At 41.1% G+C, this 23,974-nt stretch overlaps 1 protein-coding gene across 2 annotated transcripts in view; it reads left to right on the top strand.

The window, feature by feature from the left end:
• LOC139393701 (neuronal acetylcholine receptor subunit alpha-3-like) overlaps window positions 1-22,215 on the top strand; it is a 39,346-nt gene extending 17,131 nt beyond the window's left edge. Inside the window, exons 2-10 of one of the 2 annotated variants that reach the window (XM_071142049.1) lie at window positions 3,006-3,145; window positions 5,934-5,978; window positions 11,465-11,574; window positions 14,831-15,038; window positions 15,349-15,579; window positions 16,915-17,141; window positions 17,912-18,056; window positions 18,717-18,980; window positions 20,986-22,215. In XM_071142049.1, the coding sequence (XP_070998150.1) occupies window positions 3,006-3,145; window positions 5,934-5,978; window positions 11,465-11,574; window positions 14,831-15,038; window positions 15,349-15,579; window positions 16,915-17,141; window positions 17,912-18,056; window positions 18,717-18,980; window positions 20,986-21,111 (1,496 nt within the window). In that variant the 3' untranslated portion in view covers window positions 21,112-22,215. Of the gene's footprint in view, window positions 1-3,005; window positions 3,146-5,933; window positions 5,979-11,464; window positions 11,575-14,830; window positions 15,039-15,348; window positions 15,580-16,914; window positions 17,142-17,911; window positions 18,057-18,713; window positions 18,981-20,985 lie in introns of both variants that reach the window. The other variant, XM_071142048.1, reaches the window with a different exon arrangement.
• Window positions 22,216-23,974: the final 1,759 nt, after the last annotated feature.

Consider the following 23,974-nt stretch of genomic DNA (forward strand, 5'->3'; position numbering starts at 1 on the left):
TCTCTGTCCATCTCTCTTTTTCTCTCTCTGTCTCTCTCTCTAAATCCGTCCTGCCCTCTGTCTCTGTAACAGAGCCATGTCATAGATTGGTGTAGGATGGCTCTGCATTGGGTAGCTGCTGTTTTATGGACTATTTTGTGTGTTTTTGTTGAAGAACTGTAGTATGGTATGTTTCTCTGAGTCGCGGCTGAACAAGGACATGGATAATATACATTCAAAAAGTACTCAGACCCCTTTAGTGTTTCCACATTTTGTTACGTTATTCCTCATCAATCTACACACAATGCCCCATAATGACAAAGCAAAAACAGGTTTTTAGAAAATTTTGCAAATGTATTAAAAGTACAAAACAGAAATACCTTAGTTCCGTAAGTATTCAGACCCTGTGTACCAGCACAAACCGATGCTGTCACCAAGACCGTACTAAACGAGCTGGATATGGCCATCAGCAAACAACAAAATGGGAAACTGAAATCTGTTTTACTTCATTTTTACTAGCACCTGGTCAACTAGAGGAGATCCTCTAGATCCTCTTTACTCCACACAGCGATGCTTACAAAACTCTAGATCCTCTTTACTAGCATGTCACCTGGTCAACTAGAGGAGATCCTCTAGATCATCTTTACTCTACACAGCGATGCTTACAAAACTCTAGATCCTCTTTACTCTACAGACAGCGATGCTTACAAAACTCTAGATCATCTTTACTCCACACAGCGATGCTTACAAAACTCTAGATCCTCTTTACTCCACAGACAGCGATGCTTACAAAACTCTAGATCATCTTTACTCTACACACAGCGATGCTTACAAAACTCTAGATCATCTTTACTCCACACAGCGATGCTTACAAAACTCTAGATCCTCTTTACTCCACAGACAGCGATGCTTACAAAACTCTAGATCATCTTTACTCTACACACAGCGATGCTTACAAAACTCTAGATCATCTTTACTCCACACAGCGATGCTTACAAAACTCTAGATCATCTTTACTCTACAGACAGCGATGCTTACAAAACTCTAGATCATCTTTACTCTACAGACATCGATGTTTACAGAACTCTAGATCATCTTTACTCTACACACAGCGATGCTTACAAAACTCTAGATCATCTTTACTCTACAGACAGCGATGCTTACAAAACTCTAGATCATCTTTACTCTACACACAGCGATGCTTACAAAACTCTAGATCATCTTTACTCCACACAGCGATGCTTACAAAACTCTAGATCCTCTTTACTCCACACAGCGATGCTTACAAAACTCTAGATCATCTTTACTCCACACAGCGATGCTTACAAAACTCTAGATCCTCTTTACTCCACACAGCGATGCTTACAAAACTCTAGATCATCTTTACTCCACACAGCGATGCTTACAAAACTCTAGATCCTCTTTACTCCACACAGCGATGCTTACAAAACTCTAGATCATCTTTACTCCACACAGCGATGCTTACAAAACTCTAGATCATCTTTACTCTACAGACAGCGATGCTTACAAAACTCTAGATCCTCTTTACTCCACAGACAGCGATGCTTACAAAACTCTAGATCATCTTTACTCCACACAGCGATGCTTACAAAACTCTAGATCATCTTTACTCTACACAGCGATGCTTACAAAACTCTAGATCATCTTTACTCTACACACAGCGATGCTTACAAAACTCTAGATCATCTTTACTCTACACAGCGATGCTTACAAAACTCTAGATCATCTTTACTCTACAGACAGCGATGCTTACAAAACTCTAGATCATCTTTACTCCACACACAGCGATGCTTACAAAACTCTAGATCATCTTTACTCCACACAGCGATGCTTACAAAACTCTAGATCATCTTTACTCCACACAGCGATGCTTACAAAACTCTAGATCATCTTTACTCCACACAGCGATGCTTACAAAACTCTAGATCATCTTCACTCCACACACAGCGATGCTTACAAAATTCTCACTCACTCTCCATTTGGCAAATCTGACCATAAGTCCAACCTCCTGATTCCTGCTTACAAGCAAAAACTCAAACAGGAAGTTCCAGTGACGCGCTCAAGAAGGAAGTGGTCCGATGAATGGTTGCTAAGCTACAGGACTGTTTCGCTAACACAGACTGGAATATGTTCCGGGATTCATCCGATGACATTGAGGAGTAATACCACATCAGTCATCAAATGTATTAATACATTTAATAAGTGCATCGATGATGTCATCCCCACAGTGACCGTACGTACATTTCCCATCCAGAAGCCATGGATTACAGGCAACATCCACACTGAGCTAAAGGCTTGAGCTGCCGCCTTCAAGGAGCTTGACACTAATCCAGACGCTTATAAGAAATCACTCTACAACCTCCGCTGAGCCGTCAAACAGAGAAAATGTCAATACAGGACTAAGATCGAATCCTACTACTACGCCGGCTCTGATGCTCGTCGGATGTGGCAGGGCTTGCAAACTATCACGGATTGCAAAAGAGAAGCCAAGCCGTGAGCTGCCCTGTTGCGAGAGCCTGCAAAATGCCTTCCATGCTCGTTTCGAGGCGAGCAACACTGAACCATGCATGAGAACACCAGCTGTTCTGGATGACTGTGTGATCATGCTCTCTGTAGCCGATGTGAGTAAGATCTTTAAATAGGTTAACATTCACATTCCTCTCTCTGTGTCTCTGTTAGTGACACAGTCTGATTCTGGGTTCAGCTGCTATGTTGGTAAACTTGACCAAATACAATCAAAGGATCAACAGTGAGTGAAGTGAATTGTAATATTTCAGTTTGCTAACAGCAGGTGACACCAAGACATAGAAACAGGAAAAGGGTCTGTATACTGATTCTGTTTATCTTCTTTCTCTATCTTCAACCCCTCCCCCTCTCCCCTCCCCCTCTCCTTCTCGATTTCTTTCCAACCCCCCCTTTCCCTCTTCCCTCCCCTCCCACTCTTCTCTCCCCCTCCTCCTCTCCCCCTCTCCATTTCTTTCCTACCCCCTCTCTCCTCCCTCCAGACTGCTTCTCCTCTAAAGGGGAGGACAGGTTGTTCAGGAGGCTGTTCCGGAGGTACAACCAGTTTATCAGGCCGGTGGAGAACGTCTCAGACCCCGTCACCGTGGAGTTTGAGGTTTCCATGTCACAGCTCGTAAAAGTGGTAAGTCACACACACACAGATGTACACACACAGGCACGCATACACACACAAATACACACAAACAAGCGTGAATGCACACACGTACCTGAGCATACACACAGAAACACACCATGTACCGTGCACAGATACACACAAACACACACCCACATTCCATTAGCTTTTCTCTGATGAATGAGAGTAATGTGGTCAGAATCTAATCTCACTAAAAGTGCCCACTCAGCTGAGTGTGTGTGTGTGTGTGTGGGTGTGGGTGTGGGTGTGTACGTGCACTCATCTGCTCTGTGAATAATGCCCCTGCTTTATTCAGATTAGATTTCTCTCACGTAAAGAACAGAATAGAGGAAACATTCCACCTTGGGAAGATAACAAAGGCATGGTTCAAAGTGAATGAAACAATCAGGTTATAAACCTCTTGTCAGGGTAAAGCTTGGATTAAGACAAATATGCAGGTGGGCAGTTTACTGCTATGACGATTAGGAATGAGTAACACATCAGCACTGTCAGCAGGTGATCTTAGGTCCATGTGTGTGTGTGTGTGCGTGTGTGTGTGTGTGTGTGTGTGCGTGCGTGCCTGTGTGTGTGTGTGTGTGTGTGTGTGTGTGTGTGTGTGTGTGCCTGTGTGTGTGTGTGTGTGTGTGTGTGTGTGTGTGTGTGTGTGTGTGTGTGCGTGCGTGCGTGCGTGCGTGCGTGTGTGTGTGCCTGTGTGTGTGTGTGAGTGTGTGTGTGTGTGTGTGTCTGTGTGTGTGTATGTGTGTGTGTGTGTGTGTGCGTGCCTGTGTGTGTGTGAGGTCAGATGAGTCAGTGTATTAATAAGGGAACAGGGTCATGGACTTCCACCTGAATACCACTACTGCAGCTGTCAGCCATTCAGGCCTGTTAGTCAGTTATTTACATTTTTCAATTGAACCGTTATTTAACCAGGCAAGTCAGTTCAGAACAAATTGTTGTTTACAATGACGGCCTACACCGGCCAAACATGGACGACGCTGGGCCAATTGTGCGCCGCTGAATGGGACTCCCAATCACGGCCGGTTGTGATACAGCCTGGCAGTCATTCTGCCATGTCAGTCAAACCAAGCCTTAAGAATGGGAGGGAAAGGATAAGAGATAGGGGCTCAAATCCATTCTAATTCTACTCCAGTTACAATTCTAATTCTACCCCAGTTACAATTCTAATTCTACTCCAGTTACAATTCTAATTCTACCCCAGTTACAATTCTAATTCTACCCCAGTTACAATTCTAATCTAATCAAATCAAATGTATTTATATAGCCCTTCGTACATCAGCTGATATCTCAAAGTGCTGTACAGAAACCCAGCCTAAAACCCCAAACAGCAAGCAATGCAGGTGTAGAAGCACGGTGGCTAGGAAAAACTCCCTAGAAAGGCCAAAACCTAGGAAGAAACCTAGAGAGGAACCAAGCTATGTGGGATGGCCAGTCCTCTTCTGGCTGTGCCGGGTGGAGATTATAACAGAACATGGCCAAGATGTTCAAATGTTCATATATGACCAGCATGGTCAAATAATAATAATCACAGGCAGAACAGTTGAAACTGGAGCAGCAGCACGGCCAGGTGGACTGGGGACAGCAAGGAGTCATCATGTCAGGTAGTCCTGAGGCATGGTCCTAGGGCTCAGGTCCCCCGAGAGAGAGAAAGAAAGAGAGAATTAGAGAGAGCATACTTAAATTCACACAGGACACCGGATAGGACAGGAGAAGTACTCCAGATATAACAAACTGACCGACACATAAACTACTGCAGCATAAATACTGGAGGCTGAGACAGGAGGGGTCAGGAGACACTGCGGCCCCATCCGATGATACCCCCGGACAGGGCCAAACAGGAAGGAGATAACCCCACCCACTTTGCCAAAGCACAGCCCCCACAGCACTAGAGGGATATCTTCAACCACCAACTTATCATCCTGAGACAAGGCCGAGTATAGCCAACAAAGATCTCCGCCACGGCACAACCCAGCACAATTCTAATGCTACCTCAGGTACAATTCTAATTCTACCCCAGTTACATTTCTAATTCTACTCCAGTTACAATTCTAATTCTACTCCAGTTACAATTCTAATTTTACCCTAGTTACAAATCTAATTCTACCCCAGTTACAATTCTAATTCTACCCACATTTAATTTCTAAATCTACCCCAGTTACAATTCTAATTCTACCCCAGTTACATTTCTAATTCTACCCCAGTTACAATTCTAATTCTTCTCCAGTTACATTTCTAATTCTACCCCAGTTACAATTATAATTCTACCCTAGTTACAATTATAATTCTACCCCAGTTACATTTGACGTCTACCCCAGTTACAATTCTAATTCTACCCCAGTTACAATTCTAATTCTACCCTTATATAGGAAATATGTAGTTAAGTAGTGCACTATATAGGGAATAGGTAGTCAAGTAGTGCACTATATAGGGAATAGGTAGTTAAGTAGTGCACACTATGTAGGGAATAGGTAGTTAACTAGTGCACTATATAGGGAATAGGTAGTTAACTAGTGCACTATATAGGGAATAGGTAGTTAAGTAGTGCACTATATAGGGAATAGGTAGTTAAGTAGTGCACTATGTAGGGAATAGGCAGTTAAGTTAAGTTAAGTTTTCAGTTGTTAGAGGTGACATTTAATAAGATTACTCCCGCTGTTTTGACTGGTTATCTGACTGCGGTGGCTGTGTATGGCACAAATAGGAATAATACACACACAGTCATTGCACAAACACACACACACTGCCGTAGGCTAACCTATGATCTGTTTCTTGTCTGTAGGATGAAGTGAATCAGATCATGGAGACAAATCTGTGGCTGAGACACGTAAGTACACACACACACACACACACACACATACACACACACACACACACACACAGATACACACACACACACACACAACAATGATCTTATTGATGACTAATATGTTCCCTCAGAGGTCTACTAGGGGATGGGGTGAGGCAGGGATGGGGTGAGGCAGGGAGGGGAGGGAGCCGTCTGATTTTGTTCATGTCAAACATCAATATGAATGTAGGACCCTTGCTTCCACTGTGTGTGTACGTGCCTGCGTTCATGCATGTGTGTGTGTGTGTGTGTGTGTGTGTGTGTGCCTTTGAGATTGTGTGTCCCTCTGTGTAGAGACATTCATCCAGTCCTTAATCAATATGCTTCACTGTGGCCATGCTACACTGAACAGAGCCTCTGGAGGATCTATGGCCCCCTGTCATGAACTACTGACCTCTAGATAGCTAGGTGACTTCTCTGGAACTACATGAACTACTGACCTCTAGAGAGCTGGGTGACTTCTCTGGAACTACTCACCTCTAGATAGCTAGGCTATCTTCTCTGGAACTACTGACCTCTAGCTAGCTAGGTGACTTCTCTGGAACTACTGACCTCTAGATAGCTAGGTGATCTTCTCTGGAACTACTGACCTCTAGATAGCTAGGTGACTTCTCTGGAACTACATGACCTACTGACCTCTAGAGAGCTGGGTGACTTCTCTGGGACTACTGACCTCTAGATAGCTAGGTGACTTCTCTGGAACTAATGACCTCTAGATAGCTAGGTGACTTCTCTGGAACTACATGAACTACTCACATCTAGATACCTTGGTGACTTCTCTGGAACTACATGACCTACTGACCTCTATAGAGCTAGGTGACTTCTCTGGAACTACTGACCTCTAGATAGCTAGGTTACTTCTCTGGAACTACTGACCTCTATAGAGCTAGGTGACTTCTCTGGAACTACTGACCTCTAGATAGCTGGTGACTTCTCTGGAACTACTGACCTCTAGATAGCTAGGTGACTTCTCTGGAACTACTGACCTTCTGACCTCTAGAGAGCTTCTCTCCCTTCTCTAGCTCTTTCCATCTTTCCATCTGTCTCTGGGTGATATACCCATCCTAACCTTGAGTATACCGGTACTGGCCGAAACACTATAATATAAAGATCTCTCTCTCTCTCTCTCTCTCTGTCTCTCTCTCTCTCTCTCTCTCTCTCTCTCTCTCTCTGTCTCTGTCTCTGTCTCTCTCTCTCTCTCTCTCTCTGTCTCTGTCTCTGTCTCTCTCTCTCTCTCTCTCTCTCTCTCTCTCTCTCTCTCTCTCTCTCTCTCTCTCTCTCTCTCTCTCTCTCTCTCTCTGATCAGTCAAGCATGCATGTTAGAGTTAACATGTTAAATCTCTTACAGAGAGTAACATACACTCCCAGTACTTCAGTACACACATGTCAACACTTTAAACTGTGTATACCTGTCCAAAATGGCAAATTGTTGTTTTCAATTCGGGCATCATTTCAATATTTAACTCTCTGTCAGACATACACTGAGGGTACAAAACATGACAAACTGACCAGGTGAATCCAGGTGAAAGCGATGATCCCTTATTGATGTCACTTGTTAAATCCACTTCAATCAGTGTAGATGAAGGGGAGGAGACGGGTTAAAGAAGGATGTTTAAGCCTTGAGACAATTGAGACATGGATTGTGTGTGTGTGCCATTCAGAGGGTGAATGGACAAGACAACAGATTTAAGTGCCTTTTGAACAGGGTATGGTAGTAGGAGCCAGGTGCACCAGTTTGAGTGTGTCAAGAACTACAACTCTGCTGGGTTTTTCACACTCAACAATTTCCTGTGTGTATCAAGAATGGTCCACCACCCAAAGGACATCCAGCCAACTTGACACAACTGTGGGAAGCATTGTGGTCAACATGTGCCAGCATCACTGTAGAACGCTTTCAACATTTTGTAGAGTCCATGTCCTGATGAATTGAGGCTTTTCTGAGGGCAACTCATTATTAGGAAGAAGTTTTTAATACTTTGTACACAATTATTTACTCAGGACTCATTTGAAATAAATATGTAATGTAGAAATGTGAAATGACTTCTGTCTCTTTCATGATAATATTATGAGTTGAAAGAGAAAGGCAAACTAACATAGTGCCTAACAACTAAAGATTTTAAGAAACATTGATTCACACGTCATTTGTGGCTTATCTTTGCAATAGCAGCTGTGAATTTAGTAATTGAAGCTTAGAAGCTTGTTTAGTATTCAAAGATCCATCATATTAACACAATCCCTTTTCAGATCGTGACGTGACTAACAAACCTCAGCGCTCTCATAGGAACCAAATGGGAAAGCTAGCCTAGCATGAAGCTACATGTCTGACAAACCTCAGCGCTCTCATAGGAACCAAATGGGAAAGCTAGCCTAGCATGAAGCTACATGTCTGACAAATGTTAGCGCTCTCATAGGAACCAAATGGGAAAGCTAGCCTAGCATGAAGCTACATGTCTGACAAATGTTAGCGCTCTCATAGGAACCAAATGGGAAAGCTAGCCTAGCATGAAGCTACATGTCTGACAAACCTCAGCGCTCTCATAGGAACCAAATGGGAAAGCTAGCCTAGCATGACGCTACATAGCTGACAAACGTTAGCGCTCTCATAGGAACCAAATGGGAAAGCTAGCCTAGCATGAAGCTACATGTCTGACAAATGTTAGCGCTCTCATAGGAACCAAATGGGAAAGCTAGCCTAGCATGAAGCTACATGTCTGACAAATGTTAGCGCTCTCATAGGAACCAAATGGGAAAGCTAGCCTAGCATGAAGCTACATGGCTGACAAACTTTAGCGCTCTCATAGGTAACAAATGGGAACGCAAACATAGCATGAAACAGGAAATTAAATATGCCCCCCATTATTACAGCTGCTTACTTCCACATGTTAATCAGATAATCAATTGTGTGTGTGTGTGTGTGTGTGTGTTTGCTTGTGTGTGTTTGCTTGTGTGTGTGTGTGTGTGTGTGTGTGTGTGTGTGTGTGTGTGTGTGTGTGTGTGTGTGTGTGTGTGTGTGTGTGTGTGTGTGGGTGTGTGTGTTACCAGGCAAGCTGCTTTGAAGAACATTTTTTACCGTAAGACCTGTAGTTATTTGATTGAAGAGCCAATCAAAGGCATTCATGGTGATTGAATAATATTCAGTAGGCTACACTTTATTTAAATTCTTAAAAGTCTAAGTCCAATCTAAGCTAACACATGGCATTGTTTTAAGACGGTCATACTACGGATCATTTCAGTTTTTGATTTGGAATTTTAGGACCTTTTTAGGTATATAAAATATATATTTGATAAAGTATTGAATTTGGCTTTTATTACTAAAGACTATAGAAAGACATTGAATAACACATTCAGAAAATTTTAAAAACAGACAGTCAACAAATATATATCCTTATAGAAACAAGGTTTTGAAGTATCTTTCTAAATCTAGGAGATATTAGAACGCTCAGGAAATGTTTATATATAGATATATATATATATATATATATATATATATATATATACATATTATTTTGCACACATATTTAACCTTTTTTGGGGGAACAGGTAACCTTCAGGAGAGTCCCGTGACATTAGACCAAAACGGAGGATATCATTGTGTTAATGAGTCTATTTCCATAGAGACTTTCATAGAGACTCATAGATTGTAGGTCAAACCGTTTGGAAGCTACAGACGTCATCGTGAGAAGACTGACTTTTGGGATGTCTCATGGTCTGACAAACCGCTCTAGCTCTGCAGTGCAGCATCGGCGGATCCAATGCAAAAAGACGGATATCTCGAATATCTCTATCAGAAGGATATCTCTAATATCTCTATCAGAAGGATATCTCTAATATCTCTATCAGAAGGATATCTCTAATATCTCTATCAGAAGGATATCTCTAATATCTATATCAGAAGGATATCTCTAATATCTCTATCAGAAGGATATCTCTAATATCTCTATCAGAAGGATATCTCTAATATCTCTATCAGAAGGATATCTCTAATATCTCTATCAGAAGGATATCTCTAATATCTCTATCAGAAGGATATCTCTAATATCTATGTCAGAAGGATGGATATCTCTAATATCTCTATCAGAAGGATGGATATCTCTAATATCTCTATCAGAAGGATATCTCTAATGTCTATATCAGAAAGATATCTCTAACATCTCTATCAGAAGGATATCTCTAATATCTCTATCAGAAGGATATCTCTAATATCTCTATCAGAAGGATATCTCTAATATCTCTATCAGAAGGATATCTCTAATATCTATATCAGAAGGATATCTCTAATATCTCTATCAGAAGGATATCTCTAATATCTCTATCAGAATGATATCTCTAATATCTCTATCAGAAGGATATCTCTAATATCTCTATCAGAAGGATATCTCGAATATCTCTATCAGAAGGATATCTCTAATATCTCTATCAGAAGGATATCTCTAATATCTCTATCAGAAGGATATCTCTAATGTCTATATCAGAAGGATATCTCGAATATCTCTATCAGAAGGATATCTCTAATGTCTATATCAGAAGGATATCTCTAATATCTATATCAGAAGGATATCTCTAATGTCTATATCAGAAGGATATCTCTAATATCTCTAAGAAGGATATCTCTAATATCTCTATCAGAAGGATATCTCGAATATCTCTATCAGAAGGATATCTCTAATATCTCTATCAGAAGGATATCTCTAATATCTCTATCAGAAGGATATCTCTAATGTCTATATCAGAAGGATATCTCAAATATCTCTATCAGAAGGATATCTCTAATGTCTATATCAGAAGGATATCTCTAATATCTATATCAGAAGGATATCTCTAATGTCTATATCAGAAGGATATCTCTAATATCTCTATCAGAAGGATATCTCTAATATCTCTATCAGAAGGATATCTCTAATGTCTATATCAGAAGGATATCTCTAATGTCTATATCAGAAGGATATCTCTAATGTCTATATCAGAAGGATATCTCTAATGTCTATATCAGAAGGATATCTCTAACATCTCTATCAGAAGGATATCTCTAATATCTCTATCAGAAGGATATCTCTAATGTCTATATCAGAAGGATATCTCTAATATCTCTATCAGAAGGATATCTCTAATGTCTATATCAGAAGGATATCTCTAGCTTAATCCGACAGATTTTGATGAAGACCTTTTTAAAAGCTATTATTTATATTGACGCACCGGTGCATCAATAGACTCTAGGGGGTTAAAGGAAGAAATTAATACAAAATACGGTTAAGTTTCAGTTCAAGATCATTCGGAAAAATCCACGAGGGGGTGTGTTTGATAAAGTAATCAAGGCTGTGTGTGTGTGTGTGTGTGTGTGTGTGTGTGTGTGTGTGTGCATATTTGTGCGTGTGTATCTTGCTATCTTCCTTTCTTCTTAAGGTGACTCCCTAACACACACACACACACACACACATACACTCATTCATGCTGTGTTTGTGTTTCAGATCTGGAACGACTACAAACTAAGCTGGGCCCCAGTAGAGTTTGATGGGATTGAGTTCATCAGAGTTCCATCCAACAAGATCTGGAGACCTGACATAGTGCTTTATAACAAGTGAGTCCAGACATAGTGCTCTATAACAACCTGACATAGTGCTCTATAACAACCTGACATAGTACTCTATAACAACATGACATAGTGCTCTATAACAACCTGACATAGTACTCTATAACAACATGACATAGTACTCTATAACAACCTGACATAGTGCTCTATAACAACCTGACATAGTGCTCTCTAACAACCTGGCATAGTGCTGTATAACAACCTGACATAGTGCTCTATAACAACCTGACATAGTGCTCTATAACAACCTGACATAGTACTCTATAACAACATGACATAGTGCTCTATAACAACCTGACATAGTGCTCTATAACAACCTGACATAGTGCTCTCTAACAACCTGGCATAGTGCTGTATAACAACCTGACATAGTACTCTATAACAACATGACATAGTGTTCTATAACAACCTGACATTGTACTCTATAACAACCTAACATAGTACTCTATAACAACATGACATAGTGCTCTATAACAACCTGACATTGTACTCTATAACAACCTGACATAGTGCTTTATAACAACATGACATAGTGCTCTCTAACAACCTGGCATAGTGCTGTATAACAACCTGACATAGTGCTCTATAACAACATGGCATAGTGCTCTCTAACAACCTGGCATAGTGCTTTATAACAACATGACATAGTGCTCTATAACAACCTGACATAGTGCTCTCTAACAACCTGGCATAGTGCTCTCTAACAACCTGACATAGTGCTCTATAACAACATGACATAGTGCTCTATAACAACCTGACATAGTGCTCTATAACAACCTGACATAGTGTTCTATAACAACCTGACAGAGTACTCTATAACAAAATGACATAGTACTCTATAACAATATGACATAGTGCTCTATAACAACCTGGCATAGTGCTGTATAACAACCTGACATAGTACTCTATAACAACATGGCATAGTGCTCTATAACAACCTGACATGGTACTCTATAACATCCTGACATAGTGCTCTATAACAACATGACATAGTGCTCTATAACAACATGACATAGTGCTCTATAACAACATGACATAGTGCTGTATAACAACCTGACATAGTGCTGTATAACAACCTGACAGTGCTTTATAACAACATGACATTGTACTCTATAACAACCTGACATAGTGCTGTATAACAACCTGACATAGTGCTGTATAACAACCTGACATAGTGCTCTATAACAACCTGGCATAGTGCTGTATAACAACCTGACATAGTACTCTATAACAACATGCCATAGTGCTGTATAACAACCTGACATAGTGCTCTATAACAACATGACATAGTGCTGTATAACAACCTGACATAGTGCTGTATAACAACCTGACAGTGCTTTATAACAACATGACATTGTACTCTATAACAACCTGACATAGTGCTGTATAACAACCTGAGATAGTACTCTATAACAACATGACATAGTGCTGTATAACAAGTGAGTCGTGACTTAGTGTTTTATAACAAGTGATTTTGCCATGTCACTTAGCAGATATTTTTTTCTGTGAGAGCAGTCATTTTTAGTATGTGTATGAGATCAATGTGGATATTGAACCGACAAACTTGGTGTTGCTCTTATCAACTGAGACACACAGGACCAAGTACTAAAGTAGGTGCTGAACTGAACTGTTTGTGAAGAGAGATTTTAAAAACATTTATACAAACTGTTTCCATTTTCTATGGATTTAATTTTCGATTAATTTCATATCCATATTATTTTATTTAGCTTTTATTCCAATATACAATGCAAAACAACAACATTAAAATGCCCTTATCACAAAGGAAAGCTCTTCTCATAGTGTAACAACAATATCCTCCTCACTTCCCTTGTTTCTTTCTTTCTGATCCTCTCACCTTCCCCAGTCTCTATGGGGGTGCCACAGGGTTCAATTCTCGGGCCGACTCTTTTCTCTGTATATATCAATGATGTTGCTCTTGCTGCGGGCGATTCCCTGATCCACCTCTTTCGCAGACGACACCACTCTGTATACCTCTGGCCCTTCCTTGGACACTGTGCTATCTAACCTCCAAACGAGCTTCAATGCCATACAACACTCCTTCCGTGGCCTCCAACTGCTCTTAAACCTTAGTAAAACCAAATGCATGCTTTTCAACCGTTCACTGCCCCGACCCGCATGCCCGACTAGCATCACCGCCCAGGATAGTTCCGACCTAGAATATGTGGACATCTATAAGTACCTAGGTGTCTGGCTAGACTGTAAACTCTCCTTCCAGACTCATATCAAACATCTACAATCTAAAATCAAATCTAGAGTCGGCTTTCTATTTTGCAACAAAGCCTCCTTCACTCACGCTGCCAAACTTACCCTAGTAAAACTGACTATCCTACCGATCCTCGACTTCGGCGATGTCATCTACAAAATAGCTTCCAATACTCTACTCAGCAAACTGGATGCAGTTTATCACAGTGCCATCCGTTTTGTTACTAAAGCACCTTATACCACCCACCACTGCGACCTGTATGCTCTAGTCGGCTGGCCCTCGCTACATATTCGTCGCCAGACCCACTGGCTCCAGGTCATCTACAAGTCCATGCTAGGTAAAGCTCCGCCTTATCTCAGTTCACTGGTCAAGATGGCAACACCCACCCGTAGCACGCGCTCCAGCAGGTGTATCTCACTGATCCTCCCTAAAGCCAACACCTCATTTGGCCGCCTTTTCTTCCAGTTCTCTGCTGCCTTTGACTGGAACGAATTGCAAAAATCGCTGAAGTTGGAGACTTTTATCTCCCTCACCAACTTTAAACATCTGCTATCTGAGCAACTAACAGATCGCTGCAGCTGTAAATAGTCTATCGGTAAATAGCCCACCCAATTTGACCAACCTCATCCCCATACTGTTTTTATTTATTTACTTTTTTTTTCTGCTCTTTTTCACACCAGTATCTCTACCTGCACATGACCATCTGATAATTTATCACTCCAGTGTTAATCTGCTAAATTGTAGTTATTTGCTTACCTCCTCATGCCTTTTGCACACAATGTATATAGACTCTTTCTTTTTTTTCTACTGTGTTATTGACTTGTTTATTGTTTACTCCATGTGTAACTCTGTGTTGTTGTCTGTTCACACTGCTATGCTTTATCTTGGCCAGGTTGCAGTTGTAAATGAGAACTTGTTCTCAACTAGCCTACCTGGTTAAATAAAGGTGAAATAAAAAAATAAAAAAATCTCCCTCTTCCTCTCTCTCCAACACAACTCTTTCCTCTCTCTCCACTTCAGTGCTGTGGGAGACTTCCTGGTTGAAGATAAGACCAAAGCTCTATTGAAGTTTGACGGTACAGTCACCTGGGTTCCCCCTGCAATCTTTAAGTCCTCCTGCCCCATGGACATCACCTATTTCCCCTTTGACTACCAGAACTGCTCCATGAAGTTTGGCTCCTGGACCTACGACAAGGCCAAGATCGACCTGGTGCTCATTGGGTCAAAGGTTAGAAGAATATTTGCACATCCCATTTTCTGATACACCATGTTGTGGTATAGAGCTATAAAGGAATTATGGGTAGTGTTCAAATCTTTGTTGTTTTTTTTACCCCTTTTGCTCCCCAATTTTGTGGTATCCTATTGGTAGTTACAGTCTTGTCCAGTGTTGAATTCTTGACTATTGTAAGTCTTTTAATCTAAATCTCAGTCACTGAATCCGTTCTCTAGAATTGTGTAATCCAACCAAGATGAATGCATGTTTATGAAATAACTACTCAGATTCAAGCCCTCAATAAACCCGATGTCACCTACCTCAGGTCAACCTCAAAGACTTCTGGGAGAGCGGCGAGTGGGAGATCATCGATGCTCCGGGCTACAAGCACGACATCAAGTACAACTGTTGCGAGGAGATCTACCCAGACATCACCTACTCCTTCTACATCAGACGCCTGCCTCTCTTCTACACCATCAACCTCATCATCCCCTGTCTCCTCATCTCTTTTTTAACAGTCCTGGTCTTCTACCTGCCCTCCGACTGCGGAGAGAAGGTACGGTGCCTGCAGGAAGTGTCCACACCCCTTGGACTTTACCACATCTTGTTGTGTTGACTGTGTTGAACATCTTTGTGGTCATGTATGTTGTCATGTTGTTGTGTTACAATCTATTTTCCATTATCTCCAGCAACAAACCAGCATCTACAGTATATAGTATGTAAAAACTGACATTTTATATTTTAGACATTCTGCAGTCAAAGAAATTAAACAAATTACAAATTATGAATTGCTACAAATTATAAAATGAAGATCTTGTAGCAATTGTCCTTAAAAAATTACACATTTTGTACTTATTTGAACAGTTTTTCATTTTTTATTAATCATTAACATTTGTCGAATTCTCTTTTGACTTTGACAATAAAAAATAACTTCCTGTCAAAGTCAGTGACAAGGAGATCTCAATGAAATTTGTTTTGAATTCCAGGTTGAAACACAACAAAATGTGGAAAAAGTCCAAGGGGGATGAATACTTCCTATAGGCACTGTAATAATGCTAAAGCATGTTGCTATAGTAATGAAGTAGGGTCCGCCCACTCAAATCCACCAACACAGGGTCATGTGTCGGAGAAACTGAGTGTGCAGACCCTACTTCACATGCACTACTGTAAGTTGCTATCGATAAAAGTGTCTGCTACATGAGATATGTTATATGTTACATTATTATATAAAACTACTCGTTTTCTTATATTATATTCAATCAATAAGGCACGAGGGGGTGTGGTATATGGCCAATATACCACGGCTAAGGGCCGTGCTATATTGGTCGTATACCACAAACCCCCCGAGGTGTCTTATTGCTATTATGAACTGGTTATCAACGTAATTAGAGCAGTAAAAATAAATGTTTTGTCATACCCGTGGGATACGGTCTGATATACCACAGCTGTCAGCCAATCAGAATTGAGGGCTCGAACCACCCAGTTTATATTTATTATTATAGTTATATTATTATTATTTTTTAATCTGCCTAGCACCCAGTAAATAAGGGATGAGTTCTGTAATCGGGCTCTGCAGTCAATTTGTTGTGTGTTCAGAATGAGCCACCATGTGAAATATTGGGCAATGTTAGCTTCAGTGGGATTGGTGTGAATGCTCGGACTAAATCAACCAACGTTGGTTCTGGGTGATGATGGTGTTGGTGGAATTGTGTGTGTAGTGTACCTGCAATGGAATGAAATAATAATTGCTTCCTCCTAGGTCAACAAACAACACATGCTGGGCCTTTTACAGCGTTCATCTCTATCTCTCTCTCTCTCTCTCTCTCTCGCTCTCTCTCTCTCTCTCTCTCTCTCTCTCTCTCTCTCTCTCTCTCTCTCACCCACCCAACAGGTGACCCTCTGTATCTCTGTCCTCCTCTCCCTCACTGTGTTCCTTCTGGTGATCACTGAGACCATCCCGTCCACCTCCCTGGTCATCCCCCTCATCGGGGAGTACCTCCTCTTCACTATGATCTTCGTCACCCTCTCCATCGTCATCACCGTGTTCGTCTTGAACGTCCACTATCGTACACCAATGACCCACACCATGCCGGGCTGGGTCAGGTCCGTCTTCCTCAGGTAAGAGAGAGAATTAGCTCAACTCGTAGCTCAACTCTTAGACCAACGCGTAGCTCAACTGTTAGCTCAACTGTTAGCTCAACTCTTAGACCAACTCTCAGCCCAACTCTTAGCCCAACTCTCATCCCAACTCTCAGCCCAACTCTTAGCCCAACTCTCAGCCCAACTCTTAGCCCAACTCTCAGACCAAGTCTCAGACCAAGTCTCAGACCAAGTCTTAGCCCAACTCTCAGACCAAGTCTTAGTACAACTCTTAGACCAAATCAATATTAGGAAGGTGTTCTTAGTGTTTTGTATCAGTGTAGATTCTAATTTTTTTTGTTTTCTGTGTTTGTTGTTCTTCAGTGTACTACCTATACAATACAATACTATACAATACCAATACTATTTAATGCATTACTATAGAATACAATGCCTATACAATACAATGCTATAGAATACAATACCAATACTAGTACCAATACAATACTATACAATACCAATACTATTTAATGCATTACTATAGAATACAATGCCTATACAATACAATGCTATAGAATACAATACCAATACTAGTACCAATATAATATAATACAATGCAATACTATACACTACTACAATGCAATGCAATACAATACAATACTATAGAAAAAAATACAATACTATACAATGCACTACTATACTATACACTACTATACAATACTATATAAAACAATACAATACTATAATATACATATAATTATTATATTTACAATACACTGAAGTACTGTTAATTGTTCTGTGTCCATCAGGGTGCTACCCAGAGTAATGCTGATGAGACGGCCCATAGACCAGGATGGCAAGGCCCTCTGTTCAGACAGCGGGGAGGAGAGAGGAGCAGGAGGAGGAGGAGGTGGAGGAGGGAAAGGAGGAAAGAAGAGGAAGAATAGTCTGACGGTGGGTTGGTTGGTGGGTGGGCAGGCGGGCGGTTGGTTTTTGGGTGGGTTGGTTGGCTGGTTGGCTGATTGGTTGGCTGGTGGGTTGGTTGCTTGGTGGGTGGGTGGGTGGGTGGGTTGGCGGGTTGGTTGGATGGTTGGTCAATAGATAATGGAATGGTTTAATTCCTTCAAGGATCAATGTTCCTTTTTGTTGTTCCACCTAGTCCCTGATGTATTCCCATAATGGTAGAGGTTAACATGTGGGGGAGATTAATATACTGAGTAAATCTTTAGCCTCTGGATTAGGGTTGCAAAGATCTGGTGACTTTCCTGGAGTCAGGATCAAATAAGCAGGACATGCAGGAATCCTTCAACTGGGATTTCTAGAAACCTTATGAATTATATTATATTCTACTCTATTCTATTCTACTCTATTCTATTCTATTCTATTCTACTCTATTCTACTCTACTCTATTCTACTCTATTCTATTATATTATATTCTACTCTATTCTATTCTACTCTACTCTATTCTATTCTATTCTACTCTATTCTATTCTACTCTATTCTATTTTACTCTATTCTATTCTATTCTACTCTATTCTATTCTACTCTATTCTTTTCCATTCCATTGCATTCTATTCTATTCCATTGCATTTCATTCTCTTCAATTCCCAGCAGGGAGGGAACTGCCTGGAGTTCGGAGACAACAAACTGACTGAGGGAGGATGTGGAGAAAGAGGGGGAAAGAAGTGCCCTTGCCCCTGCCAACATGGGAAGGAGACCCTAGAGACAACAGATCCGGGGAAACTGAGCCGCCAGCTGAGTCCTCAGAGCATCAACACGGTGGTGGCCTTCTCCGTCCTATCCCCGGAGATTAAACAGGCCATCGAGAGCGTCAAGTACATCGCCGAGAACATGAGGAGCCGCAACAAGGCCAAAGAGGTGAGTGGCAAGCTAGTGTTAGCCTGCAATGGAGAAATACATTAGGTTTAGCTTAATTAACACCAACTAGCTTTACCTTCAACAAGGCCAAAGAGGTGAGTGGGTGGGCCTGCAAGTTAGCTTTGTTGGAGCTCAATGGAGAAATACAGTAGGTTTAACTTTGGGTAAACACCAACTAACTTTAGCTTTATCAGGCCAAAGAGGTGAGCGACATTTTGTCTGTCATTGAGCACATGCGTTTATTCAGAGAACTCTTACAATACAGCTAAAAACCAAGGCCAAATAGGTTATAGGGTGGACTAGATTTGGTGTATATGTTAGCTTTGTTAGCGCACAATGGGGAAATAGGTTCAGCTTTGACTAAAATCAAATAGCTTTAGCTTAAAAAATGCCAAAGAGGTGAGTGTGTGGGCTAGCATTAGCTGCTACTATTAGCTTTATTAGCGTACAATGGAGAAATAGGTTTAACTTTGGCTAACAACAAATATATTCCACTAACGACAAGGTCAACGATGTGACTGGGTGGGGGCAAGCATTAGCGTACAGTATATGTTCGCTTCGTTAGCGCACAATATAGAAATAGATTTCATTTAGGCAAACAACAAATAGCTTTAGCTTCGGCTAACAATAAAAAGCTTTAGCTTTAACCAAGGCCAAGAAGGTGTGTACAGTTAGCCCATACAAAGCTCTGTTAGCGTACATTGAAGGAATAGTTTTCTCTCGCACTGGGTCTTCAAAACAAAGATCATGTTCGCTACTCTGCTTTTCGGGATGCTCACCCATTGTTTGTTGATACTCAAATTCAAATTCAACTTTATTTTATATAGCCCTTCGTACATCAGCTGATATCTCAAAGTGCTGTACAGAAACCCAGCCTTAAACCCAAAACAGCAAGCAATGCAGGTGTAGAAGCACGGTGGCTAGGAAAAACTCCCTAGAAAGGACAAAACCTAGGAAGAAACCTAGAGAGGAACCAGGCTATGTGGGGTGGCCAGTCCTCTTCTGGCTGTGCCGGGTGGAGATTATAACAGAACATGGCCAAGATGTTCAAATGTTCATCAATGACCAGCATGGTCAAATAATAATAATCACAGGCAGAACAGTTGAAACTGGAGCAGCAGCACGGCCAGGTGGACTGGGGACAGCAAGGAGTCATCATGTCAGGTAGTCCTGAGGCATGGTCCTAGGGCTCAGGTCCCCCGAGAGAGAGAAAGAAAGAGAGAATTAGAGAGAGCATACTTAAATTCACACAGGACACCGGATAGGACAGGAGAAGTACTCCAGATATAACAAACTGACCGACACATAAACTACTGCAGCATAAATACTGGAGGCTGAGACAGGCTGAGATACTCCCTTGTTTATAATATCAACCAAGTGGAGCATTGTTGGATGGAACACTGTTTCATATCTCTAATGAGTTTAAAAAGTTCTCTCTCTGGACAATACAAGAGAAAATAGTTACAAGACTTTAGTGAAAAATCCCGTGTTCTTTGTGTTGTCATCTGAGGTTGAACTCTCCCCTTGGGGGGAAAGCTGTCTTTGATATGTAAAGTACTTCTCTTCTCAATCAGCTTTGTCAGCCTGCCTGTCTGATTGTGTGTGTGTGTGTGTGTGTGTGTGTGTGCGTGTGTGTGTGTGTGTGTGTGTGTGTGCGCGTGTGTGTGTGTGTGTGTGTGTGTGTGTGTGTGTGTGTTTGATTCCGACACTGATGAATACCATTAACATACTAATGTTCTATCTGTCAGTTATAGTAGGGGGATGCTTCCACAAGTAGTCAACTCAGTTTTACCTTTCTTTCTTTCTTCTCATCCTCACGTTTTACCCAACCCTCCTCCTTCCTTCATGGTCCAAAATCATCGCTGCCTCTCCATCCATCCCTCTCTCTCTCCCTCTCTCCCTCCCTTCATCCCTCCATTCATCCCTCTCTCTCTCCCTCCCTTCATCCCTCTATCCATCCCTCTCTCTCCCTCTCTCCCTCCCTTCATCCCTCCCTCTCTCGCAGGTGGAGGATGATTGGAAGTACGTTGCCATGGTGATAGACAGAATCTTCCTGTGGGTGTTTGTGACAGTGTGCATCCTCGGAACCCTCGGCCTCTTCCTGCAGCCTGTCATTGGCTTCCTGTCATAACCCAGAACCAATAAGGGCTCACTGACACCACCGGCTGCCTCCACGTCTCGACCAGTCACCAATCAGTGTTGTCAGTCCATCGCCACCAAATGGACTTGTTGGCTTTGTGTTGAAAATTCTAAATAAATAAATGACACAATCATACTGTATATATTGTAGACAGCAAGAACCAATCAACAGTCACCAATCGGAGTCGCCGGGTATGAGTTAGAACCAAGAACCAATCAGAGTCGCTGGATGTGAGTCATAACCAATTACCAATCACATAAATCAGGTTTCTGTCGTGAACCAATCCCGGTTATTGTGCTATTGTGTCTCAACCAATCAGATTGACATGACACAGTGCATTCTTGTAAAAAAAACTACAACCAACCAATCAGAAATCCCGTTCTTGCCGGTCAGGCGATTAGAATCCATCCATGTGATTTAGAACACGACAATGACGCTGTTCTTATCAATGTTCTAGAAGGTATAATTGGCAAGGCCTCTGTAAATACGTGCCAGATTAAATTAGCCTGAACGGTTTCCATCCAGAAATAGCAGCTTCCTCTTCTATAGAGATATTAATTCATCTAAGGGATTTCTATCATCCAATTCCATGACTATTAATTTGTGTTTTTTATTAATTCTTTTTAATTACATTTCTGGATTCAACGATCTCCTGAAATACAATACGTAGATCATGCATGATGGATTTAGAATGGCTGCTTCCCAATTGGCACCCTATACCTTACATAGTGCATTGCTTTTGACAGAGCCCTGTGGGCAGCACTATGGGCCCTGGTCACAAATAGTGCACTATATAGGGAATAGGGTGCCATTGGGTGACCAGGGTCTCCGCATCTATATATAATTACTATAAGACAATTCTATAATAATTATAATTATATTACTATACAGTACTGTCAGATTTTAGGATAACATTTTTTTTGTATGGTTATTGTCATTAATCCAACACATTAAGGCTTTTCGTTGTTTGTTTAATTAGCAATGCACACCTCGCACTCAAGTGACTGTCACTTTGGTACCGATGTCTCCTGCTTTCTGTATAGTATGGATGCACTACTTTATGGATTTGGAATAAATGCAATATTTCTCCAAAAATATGAAAAGCATCTCACTGATCTGTACTGTTTATAGACTGTAGCACTTTGGTGTCTGTTATAGACTGTTGCAGCATGGTGTCTGTTTATAGACTGTAGCACTATGGTGTCTGTTTATAGACTGTTGCAGTATGGTGTCTGTTTATATACTGTAGCTAGACTGAAGAAGTATGGTGTCTGTTTATAGACTGTAGCACTATGGTGTCTGTTTATAGACTGTTGCAGTATGGTGTCTGTTTATAGACTGTTGCAGTATGGTGTCTGGTAATAGACTGTAGCAGTATGGTGTCTGTTTATAGACTGTAGCAGTATGGTGTCTGTTTATAGACTGTTGCAGCATGGTGTCTGTTTATAGACTGTAGCACTATGGTGTCTGTTTATAGACTGTAGCAGTATGGTGTCTGTTTATATACTGTAGCTAGACTGAAGAAGTATGGTGTCTGTTTATAGACTGTAGCACTATGGTGTCTGTTTATAGACTGTTGCAGTATGGTGTCTGTTTATAGACTGTTGCAGTATGGTGTCTGTTTATATACTGTAGCTATACTGTAGCAGTATGGTGTCTGTTTATAGACTGTAGCAGTATGGTGTCTGTTTACATACTGTAGCTATACTGTAGAACTATGGTGTCTGTTTATAGACTGTAGCAGGATGGTGTCTGTTTATAGACTGTAGCAGTATGGTGTCTGTTTACATACTGTAGCTATACTGTAGAAGTATGGTGTCTGTTTATAGACTGTAGCAGTATGGTGTCTGTTTATAGACTGTAGCTATACTGTAGAAGTATGGTGTCTGTTTATAGACTGTAGCAGTATGGTGTCTGTTTAAATACTGTAGCTATACTGTAGCAGTATGGTGTCTGTTTACATACTGTAGCTAGACTGTAGAAGTATGGTGTCTGTTTATAGACTGTAGCTAGACTGTAGCAGTATGGTGTCTGTTTATAGACTGTAGCTAGACTGTAGCAGTATGGTGTCTGTTAATAGACTGTAGCTAAACTGTAGCAGTATGGTGTCTGTTTATAGACTGTAGCTAGACTGTAGCAGTATGGTGTCTGTTAATAGACTGTAGCTAGACTGTAGCAGTATGGTGTCTGTTTATAGACTGTAGCTAGACTGTAGCAGTATCGTGTCTGTTAATAGACTGTAGCAGTATGGTGTCTGTTCATTGACTATAGCTAGACTGTAGCAGTATGGTGTCTGTTAATAGACTGTAGCAGTATGGTGTCTGTTCATTGACTGTAGCTAGACTGTAGCAGTATGGTGTCTGTTCATTGACTGTAGCTAGACTGTAGTAGTATGGTGTCTGTTTATAGACTGTAGCTAGACTGTAGCAGTATGGTGTCTGTTTATAGACTGTAGCTAGACTGTAGCAGTATGGTGTCTGTTAATAGACTGTAGCTAGACTGTAGCAGTATGGTGTCTGTTTATAGACTGTAGCTAAACTGTAGCAGTATGGTGTCTGTTTATAGACTGTAGCTAAACTGTAGCAGTATGGTGTCTGTTAATAGACTGTAGCAGTATGGTGTCTGTTTATAGACTCTAGCAGTATGGTGTCTGTTAATAGACTGTAGCAGTATGGTGTCTGGTAATAGACTGTAACAGTATGGTGTCTGTTAATAGACTGTAGCAGTATGGTGTCTGGTAATAGACTGTAGCAGTATGGTGTCTGTTTATAGACTGTAGCAGTATGGTGTCTGTTTATAGACTGTAGCAGTATGGTGTCTGTTTATAGACTGTAGCAGTATGGTGTCTGTTTAT

This window comes from Oncorhynchus clarkii, unplaced genomic scaffold (genome assembly GCF_045791955.1).
Source record: "Oncorhynchus clarkii lewisi isolate Uvic-CL-2024 unplaced genomic scaffold, UVic_Ocla_1.0 unplaced_contig_5644_pilon_pilon, whole genome shotgun sequence".
In the NCBI taxonomy this organism is placed as follows: domain Eukaryota; kingdom Metazoa; phylum Chordata; class Actinopteri; order Salmoniformes; family Salmonidae; genus Oncorhynchus; species Oncorhynchus clarkii.